Source organism: Plectropomus leopardus, chromosome 15 (assembly GCF_008729295.1).
Source record: "Plectropomus leopardus isolate mb chromosome 15, YSFRI_Pleo_2.0, whole genome shotgun sequence".
NCBI classification, from domain to species: Eukaryota; Metazoa; Chordata; class Actinopteri; order Perciformes; family Serranidae; genus Plectropomus; species Plectropomus leopardus.
The window spans coordinates 7,304,086-7,324,341 of record NC_056477.1 but is presented as its reverse complement, the minus strand read 5'-3'; the positions used below and the strand labels follow the sequence as shown (position 1 = coordinate 7,324,341).

Genomic DNA, 20,256 nt, shown 5'->3' with positions numbered 1-20,256 from the left:
CACGTCATAATGTAAGAACACGTTTTTTTTTCTGTAGCTGTCGACATATCATAATACTAATATGTGTCAGTGTGTGACAACATTTTGTCACCACCACGTTTGTTTCGTCATTTTCTCCCCATAATCCATTTCTCTTTGTGTATGCCACCTAGCTAAAATGATGTTTGAGTCTGATGTTTTTGCACAACATTGGCTAAGTTGGGCAATTTTTGTTATGGGTCCTTGAAAAGTCATGGAAAAGCTTTGAAATGTTGTCCCTAAAAATGTGTGGAAACTCTGTAAAGATGACTTTTTTCACTATTGTAGATATGCAAATATACACAGTATCATAATCGTCAACTTTCACCTACCTTAAAACCAGTATACCTTAAAACTAGTATATCTCTGCAACCAGTGAGGGTCTGTGTGGACCAGAGACATCAAATCATGATGCCTTGGGGCTCTCAGTAGGGTCACCCCCTCATGAACAAATTAAGCATTTCTTCAAGAAGTCCAGCCCCTGTCCAGCACTTGAAATTGCCTGCTGAAGTGAATGTAGGCTACACACAAAGGGACCTTGTATTGGGGGCAATCATGGGTCACACTGTCAGACATCTCTGCAGACATTTATTGTCAGGATCTCTTGTAGTTGTGTGGGTTTGCTCACAAGCGTCCGTGGTGTGAGTAGGCAACAAGCAGCTCCTCAACCTCCAGTAGCGCTGTTTTTTCAGTCACCCTAGACTGTCATCTGCAGCCGGCTGGAAGACACCCCGCCCCTGGAAGCTCCAGAGCTCACGTTTCCTGCTGTGCTGCAGATTAAACTCGAAATAGTAGCCTTAAGCGGGCAAACACTGGTTGCAGTGCAGAATCTGGATGCAGGTTACACAGCAGTGCCTTCATTAATGTGCCAGTACACATTCGTTTTTATTGAATTGAAAGGGAAGTAGATGCTTTTGCAGATTTCTTGATAGATTCTGGAGAGGATGAGGCATTATAGTCTGTCTGAATCAGTCTTTTTCCAGTCGCCTCCTAACATATAGCATGACAGGCGACAGCTTTCCAGTCCTTTGTCTGGCACAGGGAAGCTACTTCCCGCTTGCAGGGCAATTTTTCATATTTTCCGCTAATGCCACACTTTACAGTGTCAGCAGTTACCCCTCCTGTTTGCCTGTCAAAGGAGCGTTCAACCAAGCCTACTCCCAGCGGAATTGATTTTCACCTCAGAGGAGATTATAATGCGTGTTGCAGCTTCATAGGGCGACTTCTTGTGTCATCTCGCTTTGGTATCTCTTGAACTGCAAGCTTAATGCGATGCATGTCTTCTGCATAAGTGTGTCTCTTTATTTCTATATTACTGTACCTCAGTGTGAATTGTTTTTAAAACGATTAAGATCTTGCTGTGTTGCATGAGGAGCTGATTAACCCTGAATGGCCGTTTCATGTCTCCGCTTGGAGTCATCTTCTTCCTGCTCTACCCTCTTCCCATGTCCTCGACCTCCCGCTGCTCGGCTGCATCCCTTCACGAAGCTTCCTAACTTCAGGTTTCAACTACCTCCTCCACCTCTGGTTCCCATGCTTGTTTTTCCTCCTCCTACTCCTCCAGGCTGTCTCCACTCTCAGAAGAATCCTTCAAAACAGAGAGGTGTTTAAGAAAGGCCACTGCAGGTTCAGTTAGACAAGAGCGTCTTTCCTCTTCCACGCACAGCCTCTTCAAAACCATAGCAGTATTTTTAGAGAATTTTCCCCTATGGGACATTGTATAATGGAGAGCAACCGGAAGGATATGAGGGGGAAGGGTTGGAAATGAGACAGAAAACTGCTAAAACGGTTTAAATCTGACAGGGAAGATCTGCAAAGAAAGAGCAAGAGGGTGACATGCGAACAACAATAGCAAGCCCCATGTTTGCAGAGCCTCATAGCAACTCCTTAGATCAACACTTTGAGATGTTTGTTGCTTGGTTGGTTTTCTGTCTATAAATAAATGGACGGGACTTTTTTGTGGTGTCCTGATTGGTTCTGAACAGCCAGCGTTGAGCTGAAATCGACTGTGACTGGCTCAATGATCTTCTGACAGTATGTCGGGGATTGCCAGTCACACAGCCAACTCTGTGTGTTTATATTTGTGTGTGTGCTTTTCTGTAGAGCTTCTGTGTCTGCGTGGGAGTGTGTGTGTCTGTGGGTGCATTTTCTTTTGGTCTGAGGCAGCTGTTGGTAGTCGTCTTGCCCAGCCATCCTCCCACACAAAAGGCCTACAGTATTGGTCAGATGTTATGTTGGTGAGACTGCTTTTTGTCTGACTGTCCCACCTCACCAGCACCACGTGGTCACCTCCAGCTAACTAAAATAGATGTATCATAAGCTAAAATGCATGTTACAGCTCATGCATCTAAACAGCAGCTGCAGGGAGTTTTTCGATGATGGCAGTCTTTAAAGATGTGTCTTTTTTCATTGTCCTTATCATTTTTAAAACTTTATATGAGTTAATTTAGTATTAAAAGACAGACATGTAGTTGAAAGAGGTCACATGATCCAAATTTTGTTCACATTTCAGATCTTTGTTGACTGGAAGAAGTGCATGGATGTTTAGTAGAGCTGCAATGATGAATTGTTAAGTTGTTAACTATTAAATTAATTGAGAACTACTTTGATAATGGTTAACCATTATTTTTTTAAAAGAAAAAAGTAAAAATTCTCTCCAGCTTCTGAACTGTGAATATTTTCAGGGTTTTTTATACCTCCATTATGACAGTAAAATGAATGTCTTTGGGTTGTGGATGAAACAAGACATTTACCGACATCATCTCGGGCTTTAGGAAACAGTGATTGACCATTTTTACCAATTTTTCTGTCATTTTATATACCCAAAAAACTAACTGATGAATTGAGAAAAGAATCACCACATTAATCAACAATGAAAATAACTGTTGCAGACCTAGTTTTTGTAAGGCTCCCTTTCTCTCTTCATCTCCCTCTTGCATAGTTACTCATTAAAAGTTGCTTAGAAACCACAGGTGAGTTTTCCAACTTCTCTGGGCGACTGTAGGCGATAATTAACAGCAACTTCAGTCCTCTTAATACTTGAATTCCCACAAACACACACTGACTCTCACTTACTCATTTTGTTTTTCCTCACCCCCTCCGTTCTGACAGCTTGAAATATTTCGTCGTGAGTGCTAGTTGGCAATGCGCCGCTGTTGTTAGCCTTGTCAGTAGCTGCCGTTACACTGAAAAAACACAAGAGTTCAGCACTAATAACAGTCATTGAAGAAAATGCTCTCTGCAGCCAAGAAACACACTCGAGTGGATGATAAAACTCCAAAGATAAACACACATTAGAAGATGAAAGTCAGTAATGTGTTCACTAAACTTTTTTTTTCCTCCCTCACACAAACTTCTAGTTCTCTGGCTGCAGAAACTTGAGCTTTTAACATTTTTACTAGTGATGTCAGCTGTTGCAGTTGAAGCTGTGGTGTTGCTGTGTGAACGTCTCTGTGCGGCTTCGGTGCAGACATGGCAGACAGGCTGGCAGCAGTTGTCATCAGGACAGCATGGGAGAGCAGAAGAAGAGAGACCCTAGGATTATCTAACGGTTTGCTGACACCCAGATGGCACCTCATCCCCTCCTCCCCCGCCCTCTTGTGACTGACATTACCCAGCCAATTAGATCGCCTCCTCAGTGCTGTCAAACCAATTAGTTTTCCCGCTCAGCAAGAGGGGGCCAATTAAGGTTTTGCCAGAGTGACAAGTGTCCAGTAGGATTCTCTGATTTGCTGCCAATCCTGCAGACCCGTGCTGGCTCATTGGCCTGTTCGCTGAACCAGCCAGTCTGTCCTCTACGCTCTGTTGGGACAGAGGTATGAGAGTCAAATAGACAGCTGACTTAAAGATTTATGCACAAAGTGTCTCATGTCTGAGAAGTTGTGCTTTGTCTATCATTTATTTATTTATTTTGTTCCTGTCATTGCTGTTCTTGCTTTGTTTAGTCCACTATTACAACAATGTGTGTTTAGACTGCTGAGGCACATATCTACATGTTTGATATAATAAGTGCATGTATACGTATGTTTATCTAAGAAATAGACAACTGGATAGAAAAGGAGATTTGATTTAAAAAGGAGATTTTAACTTGGCCAAAAACTAATCATTTTTTTTTTTTTTGCTAACATGAGTTCAGTGCATGTATAGTTAGGTAAAATGTGCATTACTAAAAGAATGTTGTTGTGCATGTTTTACAGGTTAATGTATCTGTTGGCTTGAGTGTTCAGACAGATCCATGCATGTCTGTAAATTGATCTGAATGGCTGCACACTTGGGGATGACGCTATGAAGAAAAACGTGAAGGGAAATATTGCCCTCCAGCTTTTTTATCTGCATATATATTCTGCTTGCAGACGAGGATGCTTGCCAGGGGACAAAGTAAACCTATGAGTCAGTGATTATGGATCTATTAATACCTATTGCAGATTTGAAAGCTTATTTTTCTCTCAAGGCCACGTTACAGTAAATCCACTCTGCAGGCTCACACAGGATATAGTCCTCACTGCGCCTGTCATCACTTCCTTTCATGACAGAATGGGCTTTTGTACACATCATGCATGCACAAACACATGCAGAACTCCATCGATGAATTTTGTAGAAGAGTATTGGTTTGGAGGGACGACACTGAATGAAGTGTTGGCTTAAGCCCTGGACCCAGTTGGTCTTTTGTTACAGATGCATCATTTTGTTCTCTGGTAATTGTTATAGTAACATATGGAGGCTTAAGGGTCTGTTTTTTATGGCTTTGTAGATCTGGGAGAATATTCTGAGGTTAGACAACCATCTGGCAAAGTTTTATTGTTACAAGCAGAATCTAGAAAAGGCCACAGAAAGAAATGTATCTCTTCATTTATATTTGAATCTTATACATTTATATTTTTCTTCATGAGAATGAAAAATACCCTAATTCATGCAGTATTCTTGAACAAAAATCATGTTATGTTGCCCTTTTAGACCTAATCGAACAAAAGACATGATTGATCGTAACAAATTAAATGTGTGAGAGATCTTTAATATGCCCAGTGTCACCTCACACACTGCAGTTTGTATGACATCCTTGGGTGCATTGCTTTTATAGGAAAACATACAAACAGTTTAAGAATTTGCCCACACTGTCCTTGCTGACATCCTTCTTTGTTGTTTTCATTAGATTGCATTTCAAAAAAGACAAAAAAAAATCAAAAAAAAAAATCAAATCTGCAGCCTTTCCGTAAATGTTTCAGTCCTTTTTTTTAATGCAAAAATACCAGGAAATGTTAGAATTTGTGCCTTTTCTTTGTCATGCAAATGACATATTTTTGGGTTTTGAAATGTGTGGATGAAATAAGATATTTGTTGCATTCTAGGGAGTTTTTCTTGTTTTACTACAATGACATTTCATAGACTAAACAATAAAACAATAAAGCAATAAATCTAGAAAATAATTAGCAGATTCAGTGATAGTTAAATTATTGTTAGTTACAGCCACAGATTGGACTGCGCTCCTTCTCCTAGTCCTCATGTAGTTTTTCTCTCTTCCTGTCCAATCAGTGTCTCCTTCCTTCATTCCTTCTGCTACTGTACGCCTTGCTCGTTCTCCCATCCCTCCCACCGCTGGAGTCTGTCCTCCTCATCTCTGTGTCTCATTTTCTGTCCATGGCTCACCTCTCCCACTCCCTCTCCTGTCTCCCTCCTCTGTTTTCTTTGAGCAGCATGTTGAAGCCTTTGTTGCTTTCTCTAGGGCTAGTTACAGCAGACATATTTGGGATTCCAGCTGGACTAGAGAAAAGAGGCAGGCAGAGCTGCTGGGGTGTCAGTCTGTTCGGTTCTTTCACTGCTCCTGCCTGGACCGTGGGGTCCACAGCCCTCCTCATCAAAGTGTAGAGTCGAACATTAATCTGACGTCTCTCGTAATCATCTTTGTGTCGTGCCAAGCTCGCTGTGTCTGTCTCGCAGGAGGATGTATATCAAGTCAGACAGGAAACAGCAGCTGTGACCTTGAGAGGACAAAACTTTAACAAGGCTGTGTTAATGTGAGGCACTCAAAATCCCACAACCAAGAACATGTTGAACCCCACAGGGACCAGTTTGGGATTTTAGACACAACTTTGCTTATTTACTTATTTTCTCAGCAATAAAAAGTCGATCTGATTCACAGGAATCGACATTTGAAGCAAAGTATTTTTTATATCTTTATCATGTTCATCTATGCTGCGTGTTTCAGGAAATTCCACAGATATTACCATTTAACTTGAGATCTTGTTGGAGAGTTGTTGGTTCTAAATTTCCTCTGCTTTTATACTTGATTATACTTAATCAGATTTCCTTGACCTGTCCCCAAATTCACTGCTAATTTTGCTGTTGCTGCTGTTTGCTCTTAATGCAGACTCAACACTTTCTCCATCTGTTACATGTTAAAGGCCCTTCAGTAGCTTAGGGGACATAAGCTACATCCACACTAATAAGTTTTCGTTTTAATATGTGTAACAATTACACCTAGCATCCGCACGACTTTACAGTCTTTCAAACAAAGACTTTTGAAAATGTGAATATCCTTGTTTTAGTTTGAAAACTCCAGGATTGTGTTTTAGTCTGGCTGTGTGGAAATTAAATAGACTTCTGAAAATGATGATGCAGACACCCACATTGCGCCCTGTTTGGGTCTCATCAGTTTTGTTTTCTTGTTGTGGGCTTTTTGCCTTTGATTGATGAGACAGTTTCAGTTTGAAAGAGGGAGAGAGAGGGGATGACAGTAGGGGTGCACGATAATATTGGCGTGTCATCGATATTGGCAGATATTGTTTTTTTAATTGACAATGTGAACATGTACAAAACATCAACCCTAAGCTGAAGTATTATTTTGCACAATGAATGAATATCACACACACTGTAAAGCAGTGCATTTTAGGTTTACATCTGCTGGTGGGCCATCGTGAAGGGAGTACGCATAATGTGATGTTTATTCCTCTGCAGAAGAGACTTGATGATCCCTAAAATTAGGTGTGGAAAAAAGTGTATATATATTGATATTAGTTAAAATAAGTTGTTATATATCGTCATATCAGCAAAAGGTCCAGTATTGTGCATCCCTAGACGACATGCAGCAAAGTGCCGCGGGTTGGAATCGAACCTGCGGCTACTGTTGCAAGGAAACATTCTTGTATATTGGGCACCTGGGTCTCCAGATGAGCCACTGGGCACCGTGGTCTTATCAGTCTTTACAACAGCTTCCAATTTATTTGTTCGGCCGCCTCAACCGCATTGTACTCATGAATTGTTTTCAGCAACAGTTCCAGTTATATATACAGAGATTATTACTGTTTTCATTTTAAAGTGCCGTTTTAAAATAAAAAACAACAACAGCAAAAAAACGTTTTAGTTATGTAAAAATGTCTGTTCCATGGAAGACCTCTGCTGTTAATCATTTGCTGGAAGTGTTTCATCAACACAGAGAATTAACAACACAGTAGAATTAATCAGTGACCAAGTACAACATTTCTGTTAAAAAGAGGAACTCCGAGTTGTGAGTATGCCGTGACTGTTAAAGCATTAAAGGAATTGTACAAGTAGTTCTACTTTGTGAGCCATTATCTCTCAAGCAATGCTGCCAAATATTCAAGACATCAGATGTTTTATGGTCTAAGTGCTTGTAGTCTAGCACAAAGTAATGCATCAGATCACATCCAGTTTGGCAGGAATGAGTTTAGCTTGAGTCCCTATGGATACAGTCGCAGAGGAGAGGAATGGGAAGAGGCCCAGTGGAAACAGAAAGACAAAGACAGGAGCGAAAAGAGTCCATGAAAAGTCAAGACAAGGAAACAGGGTGATGAGAACCGCATACCAACGGTCAGATCCTCACCGGACTGTTTGTTTAATACAGTTCTCACGAGAAAAGGGAAGCGGATGAGAAAGAAGGATGCAGACATCTTGAGGTTTAAATGAGAGCAAAATGTAAAGCGTTGACATGCCTGAAATGCCAACAAGTTATGTTTTGTAAATGGACAGTTGGACATAGTATTTTCTATGTGGTGTGCTAATGTTATATGCATTTACTGTCCTAATTTTTGAAGATGAAGGATGATACCATTTTAACATATGATTTTTTTAACATCATCGCTTTGTTATTGACTAGTTTGAGGTTAATTAATTTTCTAAAAGGACCGGTTAGTTTGCCTGTTTGTGCTTACAAGCATCCATTTGGAAAGTCAGTCAGTGTGTTAGCATGCACTCCAGTAAAACAAGATTTCATCATAACAAGATTAAGGCTGAATTCCAGTTATTGGGACTGTCAGGTAAACATTTAGCCAGTTATCTGGCTTACATTAGGGTTGTAATCAGATTACTCATAATTTCATTTCCAGGGCTATATTATATATTACTCTTTGAAATGACTCTTATCATGTTGATTCTGTGCATCAAGCCTGCAGACTGATGTGTTTGGGGAGTGGCAATATTTAATTCAACACAGAATCCTGAAAATGTATTGTATATATTAATTCATTATCCCAGTCTTTGTTTTTATTGGCCTGTCAGCTACTAGGAAGTTTCACAAACAACAAATTAATGTAAACTTGATCAATTTTGGGTTATTTGTGTTTCTTTAAGGCATGCAAATGGTTTCAATAAAGTATGACTTTATCTGGGTCATTGAGTGAAGCGCATGTATTGAGGTGTATGAGAACACACTGACTTAAAATATTCATTTTGACCATTTTAATTGCATGTTGCAGTAGAGTTGGGTGTATGTATACACAGTGCAACAGTAGAAAGATACCCATCAGTAGTGATTTGGGTGTGTTGCTTCTACTGTGGGAGGGAATCAGGTCTGGATTCTCACGTGATCTCATGATCTCACCAATTTGGCTAAATTGCGAGGTAACATGATTTGGGCAGATATGGATGAGGAGAGTGAAGGTGTAAATATAGAAACCTGGAACAACTGAAATTCTCATTAAAGTTACCTTAAAGCTTTCACTTTGTAAGAATTTTAGTGTCACTGTTTTGAGTTATTTGTGTTGCATTTACAGAATAATTATCTCGATTGATGTTGTAAACACATCAATTTTTAACATTTGAAACTGATGTGTTACTCATATTCCGTAATATCAGTACACTGGTTCCAGCTGTGCTCTGTCATGTTATAGACTTGTTATGTTTATTTTTCCCTGTAGCATCAAAAAGTGTATTTGTTAGTGATATTTTAAGGTGTTTTATTGAAGTTAGAAATCCCACTAACATGACATCACTAATTGTGATGTATACAGTTAGCATGATATAAAATTTCATATACCGCAATAAAAAAGTGTGGCCATATCACCCACCCCTATGTTTGTTGAGAGATGAAATCTCATGCTAGTCTCAGACAAGTTAATTTGTAATTTAGATGTTACAGAAACAGACCCACAGAATTATCCCGAACTGAACTGCTTGCCCTCCCATGGCTGCTAATAAGAGCTCATCCCCCTGTTTGGCTTCCTCTGTGTGTCTGTAATGCACACACACACACACACACACACACACACACACAGAGAGAGGCAAAAACACACACTCCCCCGCTGTGTTTGGACAGTGCAGCTCATAAGCTCTATCCCCAACACGTGGCCAAACGTAGCCTGCATCTTTTTTTTTCTTTGTGTGTGTGCATCTAGCCCACTTTGTGTATGTGTGTGTGTGTGTATGTGCCTGGCTGCCCATGCTGACTGTAATGTAGCCTGTCATATATAGGTTAATACTACTCCCTAACCTACCCAGCCAATCAAAGCCAGGAGAAGAGAGGAGAAAGCCCAGTGGCCCTAGGCGCTGCATAAGGCTGCAGTGTGTATCGACAGCACCATCGGACCGGCTTATTGACCGGCCGTCTGGCTGCCTTGCTCACTAGTTGTCTGTCTAACTGGCTTTCTGCTTGTCTATGTCTAATCTATTTGTCTATTTAAAGTCTTTTTGTGACCCCCGTCACCGCTTTAAGTCCCTGTATTTATTCGCCTGCTGCTCCACGGGGGGGTCGGCCTGTCGCGTGCTCGATGTGTGGCATCAGAGCCAAAGAAACGAGGGGTGGATTGTGCAGAGTTGTCACGCTCATGTTGTCGTAGCCGCCATGTTCTTGGCTGATGGTGAAGGAATGTGTGAATGGGCAACCCCTTCCTTGCTGTTTTTCTCCTTCAGTCTCACACACACACACACCTCATTCAGCACACCCCCCTCCTCGCCCTGACAGGATTACAGCCTCCTCCATGCTTTTTAATTAACGGGTTAAATAGACCCCCTACTATGGACCTCGAAAGGGGCTGAGTGTGTGTGGCAGGAGGAGTTGGGGAGGTCACATGACTGTTCATTTAGACCAGTATGAAAAAGAACCCTGTGTCCTTCTGATTAGCATGACTGTGTGTGTGTGTGTGTATTGGGGCGGAGGCTGATCAAAAGGCTAATTAACACATCCACACTGCAGCCGGTTGATTTAAGAGACAGCCATTCTGCCCTTTTGTTGGTGTAACATAACAAGGTTATTATTATATTAGAATTTGATTGAAGAGTTTAGCTACTGAAGCATTTAGCATGTGCTCCAGTGAGTGCAGTTTCAGCAGATGAGTGAATTGCAGCACAGTTTTTCATCATCATTTGATTCCTAATCAAGAAAATCTGGTATGAACTGCTTCATCTCGTCAAAATGGACCTCAAAACTGTTGTGAAATACAAAATAATGGAATCATGTGATTAAAAGTTCAATTAATCATGATAAACTATTGATAAACCATTATCCAGATTCAAATAATAATAGTTTGACAGCTCTAGTTTTATATGAAATAGATGTACTTCTAGTGGTAAAGTGATTAGGAAGAGCCACTCAAACAGAAGTCCTCTGACTGCAAACATCCACTAAGCCCAATGTCCTTGAGCAACATAAAGAATCCTTCACCTCTGACCTCCTCTCTTATACACAGGATGGATAATAACAAGAAAAAAAATCTTGATTTATAACCTGTCTTTGTGGTGTTTCAGGATTAAGCTTTATTGAGCTGTCAGCCCTCACAGACACACCATTCTGTAGTGCAAGAGCACAGATGCAGACTTGCACACACATGCATGATTTCACATGTGCTGCACACTACATGCATGCATGCATACATTCACGAGCAGCCAGGACCCTCCTCCCCCTCTACTTGGAGCATGTTGACCCCCATATATAGGTCATGTGATGTATATGCTTTGAAGTCTGAAGTGCGTATCATGAAAAAGGAGAGCTGCTCTTTAGAAGTATTTGCGTAAGGCTCTACAAATCTCAAGTACATGAGTAGTGTTGTTTTTCCAGACAATCCCAAGGCAAGTGTATCATAAATTAATTACAGGGTAGTTTTTTTTCCTTTTTTTAGGGAGGCTGGGTGAGATTTTACTACTACTCCCTCTTGGGCTCGACACATGGTAGACAGAGGATGACACTGCTTTTTTTAAAAAACGTGCTCAGGAAATAATTATATTACTGATTATTTTTTACAAAACAAATAACAGCAGACAATGATGTGCACTTACTGCTTCAATTTGGCAAAAACACATGTAAGTGAAAACAGATACAAGGGATATTTATTGCATTGTATGTTGTAGCTAGCATCTTGCACATATTTGCATATATTTTTAATTTTTCCTGTTGTCTATTTTTATATATATTATAATTTCTCTATGCTTATATATTAGATCAACTGTATTGTGACCCCGTTTAACCCTTGGGATCAATAAAGTCTTTCTGATACTGATATATAACATTATATTTTTCAATTCTGGCAGCTGGGGATCTGTCAGACTTTAAAAGCAGGCAGTAGAATTGCAGAATGATATTCAATACACGGAGAAATCGATGAGAACATACACACAAGTGTCCCTCTGGTACTTGGTGACACCTATCAGCTCTAGAGTTACTGCTTTGTCACAGTCTCTGCTCTGTCAAGTGGCGAGTCCAGGAAATAGGAATTTGCCTTGGGGGATCAGTAGATATCACATTAAGGCCACAGGTCTCACAAGTGTTAGTCTGTTTAACTTTTAACCTGTTACAAAGCTAGCCTGTTACAAGCTACTGCTGAAACTGCTGCACATGCTGTTAAAAGTTAAGAAGCTCTGACATGTTAGCTTCACAGTTAAAACAAGGGGAAGTAGTTAGCTGATAAATGCATGGATTGCTGATAAGCACTGACCATGTGCCAAGCATCCAAAGAGACCAAGGTTTGAGATGAAATGAGGTTTGGTATTTTAAAGGTGATCTCCATAGATATGTAAATGTCAGTTTGGATTGTTGTGAGATAACAGCGGCTGGGGAGGTGTTGCTGTGTGAGTTTTTGGAATGTCGACGAGGCTCACTAAAACATGTTGACACCCGTGATAACATCAGTCGTCGTGCATGCTCCTTTTAAGTGTCCTTTAGGCAACTCACAGGTAAACACACCAGCTCTGAAAGCTACAAGTACTAAGAAGGTGCTTCTTCTCTTTGATTCAGACAGACGAGATACATGGAGATGTTGGTTAAAGGTCGGGGAATTACAGGAAACGACGCTTTCTTTACCATGCTAATGAAATCCTTCTCAGTATTTTGATGTCTACAGAGGGTCTGTTGTAGAATTTAATGCAGCCTGAAAATTTAAAATACTGTCAGGATGTTTGAATTGGATATAACTCACCGAAGAATTGGATTCAAAGTCTGGAGACAACTCTGTCTACAATGGTGCTGCCAGATTTATGGGGCGGCACTTCTATTTGGCTCGGTCTTTAAATGTGTCTGTGCTGTACTCTAAAACATGGCTCTGACCCTACTTTCACAAGGGTCCATTGTCAGTGTGCTGCTAATGATTTAAGCCAAACACACACTCGTTCCATCACATAGAACAGCAGAGTGTCAAACCAAACACTAGATGTTTCACACAACCCAGTGACACAATCAGAAACATTGTTTTTGAAATGTGTCTGTCTACATCTTTAACTTGCATTTATTGTCGCTACAGACCTAGAACACACTGCCTGCGTGAGCAGCGTGTGAGTGTCTGGGAACCTGTTTTTTTTTTTTTTCATCATCCATGTTAACATGTTGGAGTAGTCACACTGTCTGAGCAGGGCTGGTCAGCTGCTTGTCAGCCGCAGCACATCTAGAGAAATGTTGGCTCACCAACCATGCGTGGTTGTCAACAGAAATAGCCCGCAAAAAATGGTGTTTTGATAATTATATTGACTCTATACCACCTTTCACCACAGTTTCAACGTCTTTATCTGTCACAGAGATGAGGAAATACAAACACATCTGTTCTACTTAAACTTTCCTTCTTCCTTTTCAAAATAGAAGTCCTCTGACAACGACTCTGTAGACAGAATCCCATCAGTTGTTGACACAAGGCGTTTTATTATGAAACATTTAAAGGAACATGTTGTTTGCAGTGAGCTTGCATGTCTTCACAGATGAGCAGAATATGTGCTTATAAATGTTGCAATACAGTGCTCATAGCAGCAGGCAGCCCTGCAACTGCATCACAGCAACTACGCTGCCAGTGTGAACACCCCCAGTGTGCAACATGCTGCAGTTCAGCGAGCTTGTTGTCACGTGCTGCATGCAGTGTGTTCCAGGTGTAGGTCTGCATGATATGAGAAATATTTGCGATAACGTTACGTTACGATATTACTTGTGATACATAAATAAATACCTAAATGTGATCAGTTCTTGACACAGTAACTGTTTCACAGCATCTCTCCTGTATATTTACTGGCAGATTACGTGATATATTTCTTTAAGTCACCAGTTCCTTTCTTGCGTTTGCACATTTTTCATCTTTTTATGCTTTACTCCAACGATGCAGAGTAGCACAGTAGTATTAGTCTAATATACCTCATTTGCCTGCAGATTTTGACCAATCATACGGTTTCTAACAATGAGGGCTCTTTCTGATTGGCCAGTGTGGCGCATAACAGACAAAATAGCACCTACACACAGAATGCAATTTGATAAGTTGTTAATATATTCTTTATCCAATGTTGCAGTATTTTGTGATGTGCTTTTGTCCACAGTGTTATGATGATATTTAAAAAACTCACAACCTCACTACAAACAGACATTAACTAACAGTGTGCCTTTTTTTCCCCACAGAAATCCCAAGGCCACGGTGCAGAGGACCAACAAGAAGGTGAACAATGACCCCACACTGCGCATCCAGAACCTTTCTATTCTCATCAGGCAGATTAAATCCTACTATCAGGTAAGATTTCTCTCTGCAAGCTGCAGTCTCATATCACATGTTCCTGTTCTTGCTTGATCTAAAATGAAGGCTGTTTGACGGTGGTCATGTTGAGGTAGAGGTTGAGAGCTGCTTTTAGTGGAATCTGTGGGTCAAAATCATGATCATGACTTGCAACACTTTGATCCATGGCTTAGGCTAACGCTAAGCTCTAAGTAAAGCTGAACACAGTGTTCCAGTGTTTCCTCGTGCCTGAGCTGGGGTGGTCTTTATTCATACAGTGGGTTTTTTCCCCTTAAATTACAGTAAAAAAAAAATACAATCAGACACAGCTTTCACTCACACACACACAGAATTGAATGTTTCCACACAAACTCATGCCACATGAAGACTCGGCAGTGTAAACAGAGATATATTTACAGATGTGTATGTGTGACTGCGTGTGATGTGGTATCATAACCTCCATCCATCCAGATGCCAGAAACGGCCCAATAAATATACAGAGACATCAGGAATGCCACTGATCTGCCTCTCCCAATCTCTGTGATAAATCAGTAAATTCATTTACTTTTCTTTTTTAATCTCAAAAAATGATCCTGTATGGAAAATTTCCGTCTCGGATGACTTTTTTTTCCTGATATATCAGCCTCTATTCTCTCAGGTGTCCCAGAAAAAGACCAAAACTACAAGAAGCAGTTCACAGCGATATTGTAATGCCTGCAAAGCAGATGTATAAGCTTTAGCAGAAAGATGTGAAGGAAGCATACCAAGTCACATGCAGTGAAGTCTTATCTCATGTTCAGTCTGTGTTGTGAGATATGTCTGTTAACTCTCACCACAGTTAATCTTTACTTTGACTAAAAGGAAATGACTGAATGTTGAGGAGGAAGTGTTGGGGAGTAAAAGATGGACTCCTTCATGTTAAAAATTGAGCCCCACACTTCTCTCACATAGCACTTCAATGCATATTTGGTGATCTGATAGTGTGTTGAAAGCTGTAAATGCAGGTGAAAGTGATACATTGATACACAGTTATGTAGGAAAATGTTGTGCACATGCATCCTGGATCATATTGTGATCACTTACTTAACTTTGCAGTATGCACATATTGTTGCATGCTACACTGTTGATTTGCCTGCGTCAGACACCTATGACAAGAGTTTACAGCGCACATCTGAGCCCTGGATGCCAAATAGCATGCAGTCCTTATCTACAATCACCTCACTCTGTATGGCTGAGGTTATGAATAAATCTGAATAAATTTACATACAAGTCATAGTTCTGAACATGACTTGAAATCCTGAACCGTCTGAAGCCCCCTCTCCACTGGAGAGAAACCCACTAACACCCACTAACATCTGGCTTTTTCATGGATATTTATTGGCTTGAGCTCCGATTGTCAGTAATAGAAACATGACAGTGACTTTATGTGATAGGACAGATAAAGCGTGAAATGGGAAGAGAGAAGGGATGACGTGCAGCAAAGGGCCGAAGCCAGATCCGAACCCGTGGCCGCTGCGGCGAGGACACAGCCTCTGTACATCGGGCGCCTGCTCTACCAACTGAGCCACTGGTTGCCCCAGACATCTTTTTAAATTAGTCAACACCAAGTTTGTAAGAGATACTGAAAAATATACCATAAAAAAAGTAACAGCGCAACATTTTTATTGGCCTTTATGCTGCTTTCTACTGTTTTCCAGGATGTTTGTTACGTTGAACGTGACACACCAGTAAAAAAACAAACAGACAAAAAAACAGAGAGTCATTCTTGTCGGCTGCAGAGTCCTGTGCATAGCTGAGGTCTTCTGGCAATGGGAAAGGGGTCTATTACGGGTTGTTAGAGGGGTTTTCCTGCTAATTTTGGTGAAAAAAGTGGAATTGTTTCGTCTTACAGTGGAGTCAGCCTTGGTCCATGTGGCCAAAGTATTCGATACAAAGTAAGTTTTCTTACCGCTTATTTAAAAAGAAGTATAGTTATTAAAGGAAGATGATCTAGGGACAAATGATTTTGCAGTTGTATTTATCTGCTCCAGCTGCAGGTGGAGATGCAAATTTTCACTCGTTTTATGGCGCAACTGTTGGTAACTTATGTGTCTTCTCAGCCAAAAATTCTGTTGGTCTCTGTCCAAGCAGCCACAGAGCATCGTTTTCTCTCTAACAATTTCACTGTCGCCCATGCTGCTGTCCACTGCTTACTATTTCTTACTATTTTTTTTCTTGGCATGTTTGTGATTTTGAACATGACACAAAAAAATCTTGGAAAATTAGCTACACCAAAGTCTGGCTGGGCTTGATGGCATATGGTCCCAGTTTTCTCTGCAGTATGCAAATTAATGTATCCCTTAGACATTGCACCACGGCATTATCATATCGTCCACATTGTCTGGTCATTTTGAAATGTCAGATGTCAAGATTACAATATATGTGTTTTCTGCAGGTATTCGACACACAACCAAAGTCAAGTTTGTGTTGCAGTTGTGCAGCTCTTTGGCTTTAGCTTTTTTTCCAGTCTCCTGTCTTACAGTATTGCTTAAATGCTCAGTGCCACTTCTTGACTGTAACTTTTAATCCAATTGTGAAACTGGTGAGTTTAGCAAATTGAAACATCCCAGAGAGAATATGATTCATTACATTGCAGCAACAGTGTCTCAACTGTGTTTATGATAACCAGGAATCGAGCGTGACCCAGCATGCTGTTGCGACAGTGCAGCGAGTTGAGGAATGTTATCATGGCCAAGCAGTCGCACACAGATTTCCCACACATCAGACTTAGCACTGTGACCCATATCCTCAGGGGCTGTTGGTCTGCAGAGGCTGCATAAAGGCATTTTTCATGTTATTTGCTTTTGTTCAGTATGAACTGGAGAAACTGTGAGTTTTACGGCCTACTTAATTACATTTTCTCTGTATCTTGATAGTACTTTAGTGAGGCTGTTCTCGTTGTTGTTTTTGTTGGTTTAGCTTGTGCATAACTTTTTTTTTCTTAGTCTGAAACTTCATCTGTCTTTTTGCACCAGAGGTCAAGCGATGAGTGTCACTGGCTGGTTAATTGCTTTGTTAGGTCTAGTTTGCCTCTTGGTCCTAAACATCCTGCTAATCACCGATCATCTTATTTAAACAATCAGCCTATTGTGTAGACTTGGACGTTATAAGCTTACAAAAGCCCCGCAAGGCTCATATGGCTAGCAGAATTATCGGTGTCAGAGTCAGTGGTGGGTCAGCGGCTGCGGAGGTTAAGTCAGGACCAGGAGAGCTGGTGGATGATGAGATGATGGGACGGGTTAAGGATATTAACTGGGGGCATTCTGGTGACTAAGTAAGTGACAGGACATATCCTGCATATTTAAAATCCTGGATTTAGCAAGTCTATGCAATGAAACCCACCTGTTTTTGCAAAAAAAAAACAAAAAAAAAACAGAAATGGAAACAGAAAATGTTTTTTTTTGCCATTGAAAGTAGGGGTCGACAGATTATGTGTTGAATTAAACTTAATCCCCTTTTTTTTTTTTTTGTTGGTCCATGTGACCAAATTGTTCATACAAAGTAAGTTTTCTTAACCTCTTTGTGAAGTATGTGTAGTTTTTAAGGACGGTGGTTATTTGACATTGTAAAACACAATGTGAGTACTTTGGTGTTGTTTCTGGAGATCTAAATGCAGGCCAAGAATTGCAGTTTTTATTTGTTTTGTGGGCATTTAAATCATACTGTTGAGTAGTCTGAGTTGTTTTAGCTTTAGGACGACATTGTAAGCCAACAATGAAACTCTTGTTCATCTACGGTGTTTCGTTAATCTTCTCTGTTTGTCGCCGCATCGCTCCGTTGACCTCGTGGTCACTCTATTGTTCGGCCACTTGTGTCTGCAGGCTCTGCCTCACAGAGACCACCTACAGCTTAAAATCCCCCATAGGTCACTGCTGTCCTTGCCGTGTGTCTCTCTGCCCCCTTGATGGCCTTTAAGGGACTGTCTCATGATATGGCTCTCAGGAAAAAAAAATGTTTTGCCTTGTTTGCATGGAGCTATCAGTGCTTTGCGCCAAGGACTTTGAGGTTAGATGATAAAAAAGCCAAAAAAAACTCCTCTTGATTGTGAATTATCTCAGTTCTTTCATGCATTTGCCTTTAATCTCCCCCTCTCTTTGATTTACTTTATGCAGTAGACTATCAGTGATGAGACTTAAAGTTGTTCTTATTTAACTGCTGCAATCATTGCAGCTGCTAATCAACTAAAAGCAACCAGAGGGCTGGATAATGTCTATTTAATCAGAGTAAAGGCACTAAATCAGATAAGTAATAGTGAGAAGTGGGCTTTAAAATGCAAGACCACTAAGGAAGAGAGCAAGTGTGAGAGATGCGGACAGACTGAAAGTTGGGCAAGAATTGATTCTTTGATGATTAGAAGGATAAAGAAAGATTAAGTCTCAATGCAAGAAAGTCAATAGCCATAAATTTAAAAATACAATTCTGGACATAATAATTACCTGTAACGGTTTTTTAAGACTTTGCTGTACGTCCACCAATTGGATTATGAAACATTATGGGCATAAACAATGTGCGTTGTGTTTATTTACTACTACTACTGAAATTATTAAAGACAATGGACATGAATTCATCTGTTTCTTTTCATTAAAGAACATTACAAATATATTATGTTTTAAAAGTTGCAAGTACTCACACACTGATGAGAAATTATGCACAGAAATAAAAAAAAGATGCATCTAAAAGCATCAATAATGTTTATTAATTGCATCATAGCCCTTTGAATTGTAATCAATCAATCCATCATCTGGATATTGTTTGGACAGTAGGCCAGAGACAAAAAGACGAGGGATACGTAGCAGATCTGCATTCATTCATGTGGTCTTGTTCTGTTGTCATTATTTGGACAGTGACACATCTGTTGTTGTTTCGGCTCTGTACTCCAGATAATTGGATTTGAAATGAAACAATGACTTTGTGTGTAAGTACAGACTATTAGCTCTGGACATTGTGTCCCCCTCCTTTTTTTCTGTGCTTTTCAGATACTGGAGGGGCTGTGAATGGACATGGCGACATGCCTTGTATTGTTCACCCAAAATGGACTTCTTTAATACCTTTTAAAGATGGTAAAATCTTCAGCCTCTGTCATTGTTTTAATACAAATCAAACAGCAGAAAATGTGTCTAAATACTTACTAATGGATGGCAGTGTACCTACTCCCACACAGTGCTCTTAAGTCAAAAATAGGCATCTCTTATTGGGGTAACGAGGAGGAAAATTGGCTTTGATATATGGTTTTGTGGTCTCCTTTTCCTGTGGTTGTTTTGTCGCTCACTGGTTTCAGATTTCCAGAGCCATATGGATTGAGACAGAACCGTTCAGGTCTGAGGCTAATGGACTTAGCAGGTTTTCAATTTACTGTACTACTCAGCAGCACTTTGAAAGGGGACCTGGAGTGGGTGAAAGCCTTGTATGGTTGGTTGCTTCCTGTGATTCAATAAATTGATCTCACTTGAGACTCTTTTTAATTAAATTCTCCAAAAATCAGTTAGAAACCTCTCTCTAGGTTAACAATATCACTGTGTCAACAGAGTAAATGGTTGGTATGTTTTCTTCTTTTGAAGATAAGAGGATAAACCTAAAAGTAATTTACAATTCACTCTCATAAAGTCAGTGTCTAACTGAAGGCTACTGCGGACTGGTGTCCACAGATATGTTGTCTCTTATATAAAAGCTCTATATTTCATTTAGAGTGTCTGGCGAGTCAGCAAGGGCTCCAATTCAATAAATTCTTGACCTCCCTCTTCCTCCCAAAGGCTCCGCTGGCGTCAAGAAATGACTAATTCATTAACCTTCTTGAACTGTCAGAGGCAGATAGTTGAGCGTGTTTCCTCCCCCATCCTTTGTCCACTCCTCCTTACTGCCCTTTCACTACTTTAATGTGTTTTTTTTCACATCATATCACAGGTCCAATGAAAAAGAAATAATAAAAGACACATTTGACCAACGTCCCACCCTATTCTAGCCATAGAAATTATATCCATGAAACGATAGAAATGTGTTCCATTGTCACTGCTGTCAGCTC

At 40.3% G+C, this 20,256-nt stretch overlaps 1 protein-coding gene across 4 annotated transcripts in view; it reads left to right on the top strand.

The window, feature by feature from the left end:
* Window positions 1–20,256, top strand: part of ccdc88ab (coiled-coil domain containing 88Ab) — an 86,506-nt gene that overhangs the window by 1,364 nt on the left and 64,886 nt on the right. For all 4 annotated transcript variants that reach the window (XM_042501659.1, XM_042501657.1, XM_042501658.1 and 1 more), the window contains exon 3: window positions 14,108–14,216. In XM_042501659.1, the coding sequence (XP_042357593.1) occupies window positions 14,108–14,216 (109 nt within the window). The remainder of the gene's footprint in view (window positions 1–14,107; window positions 14,217–20,256) is intronic.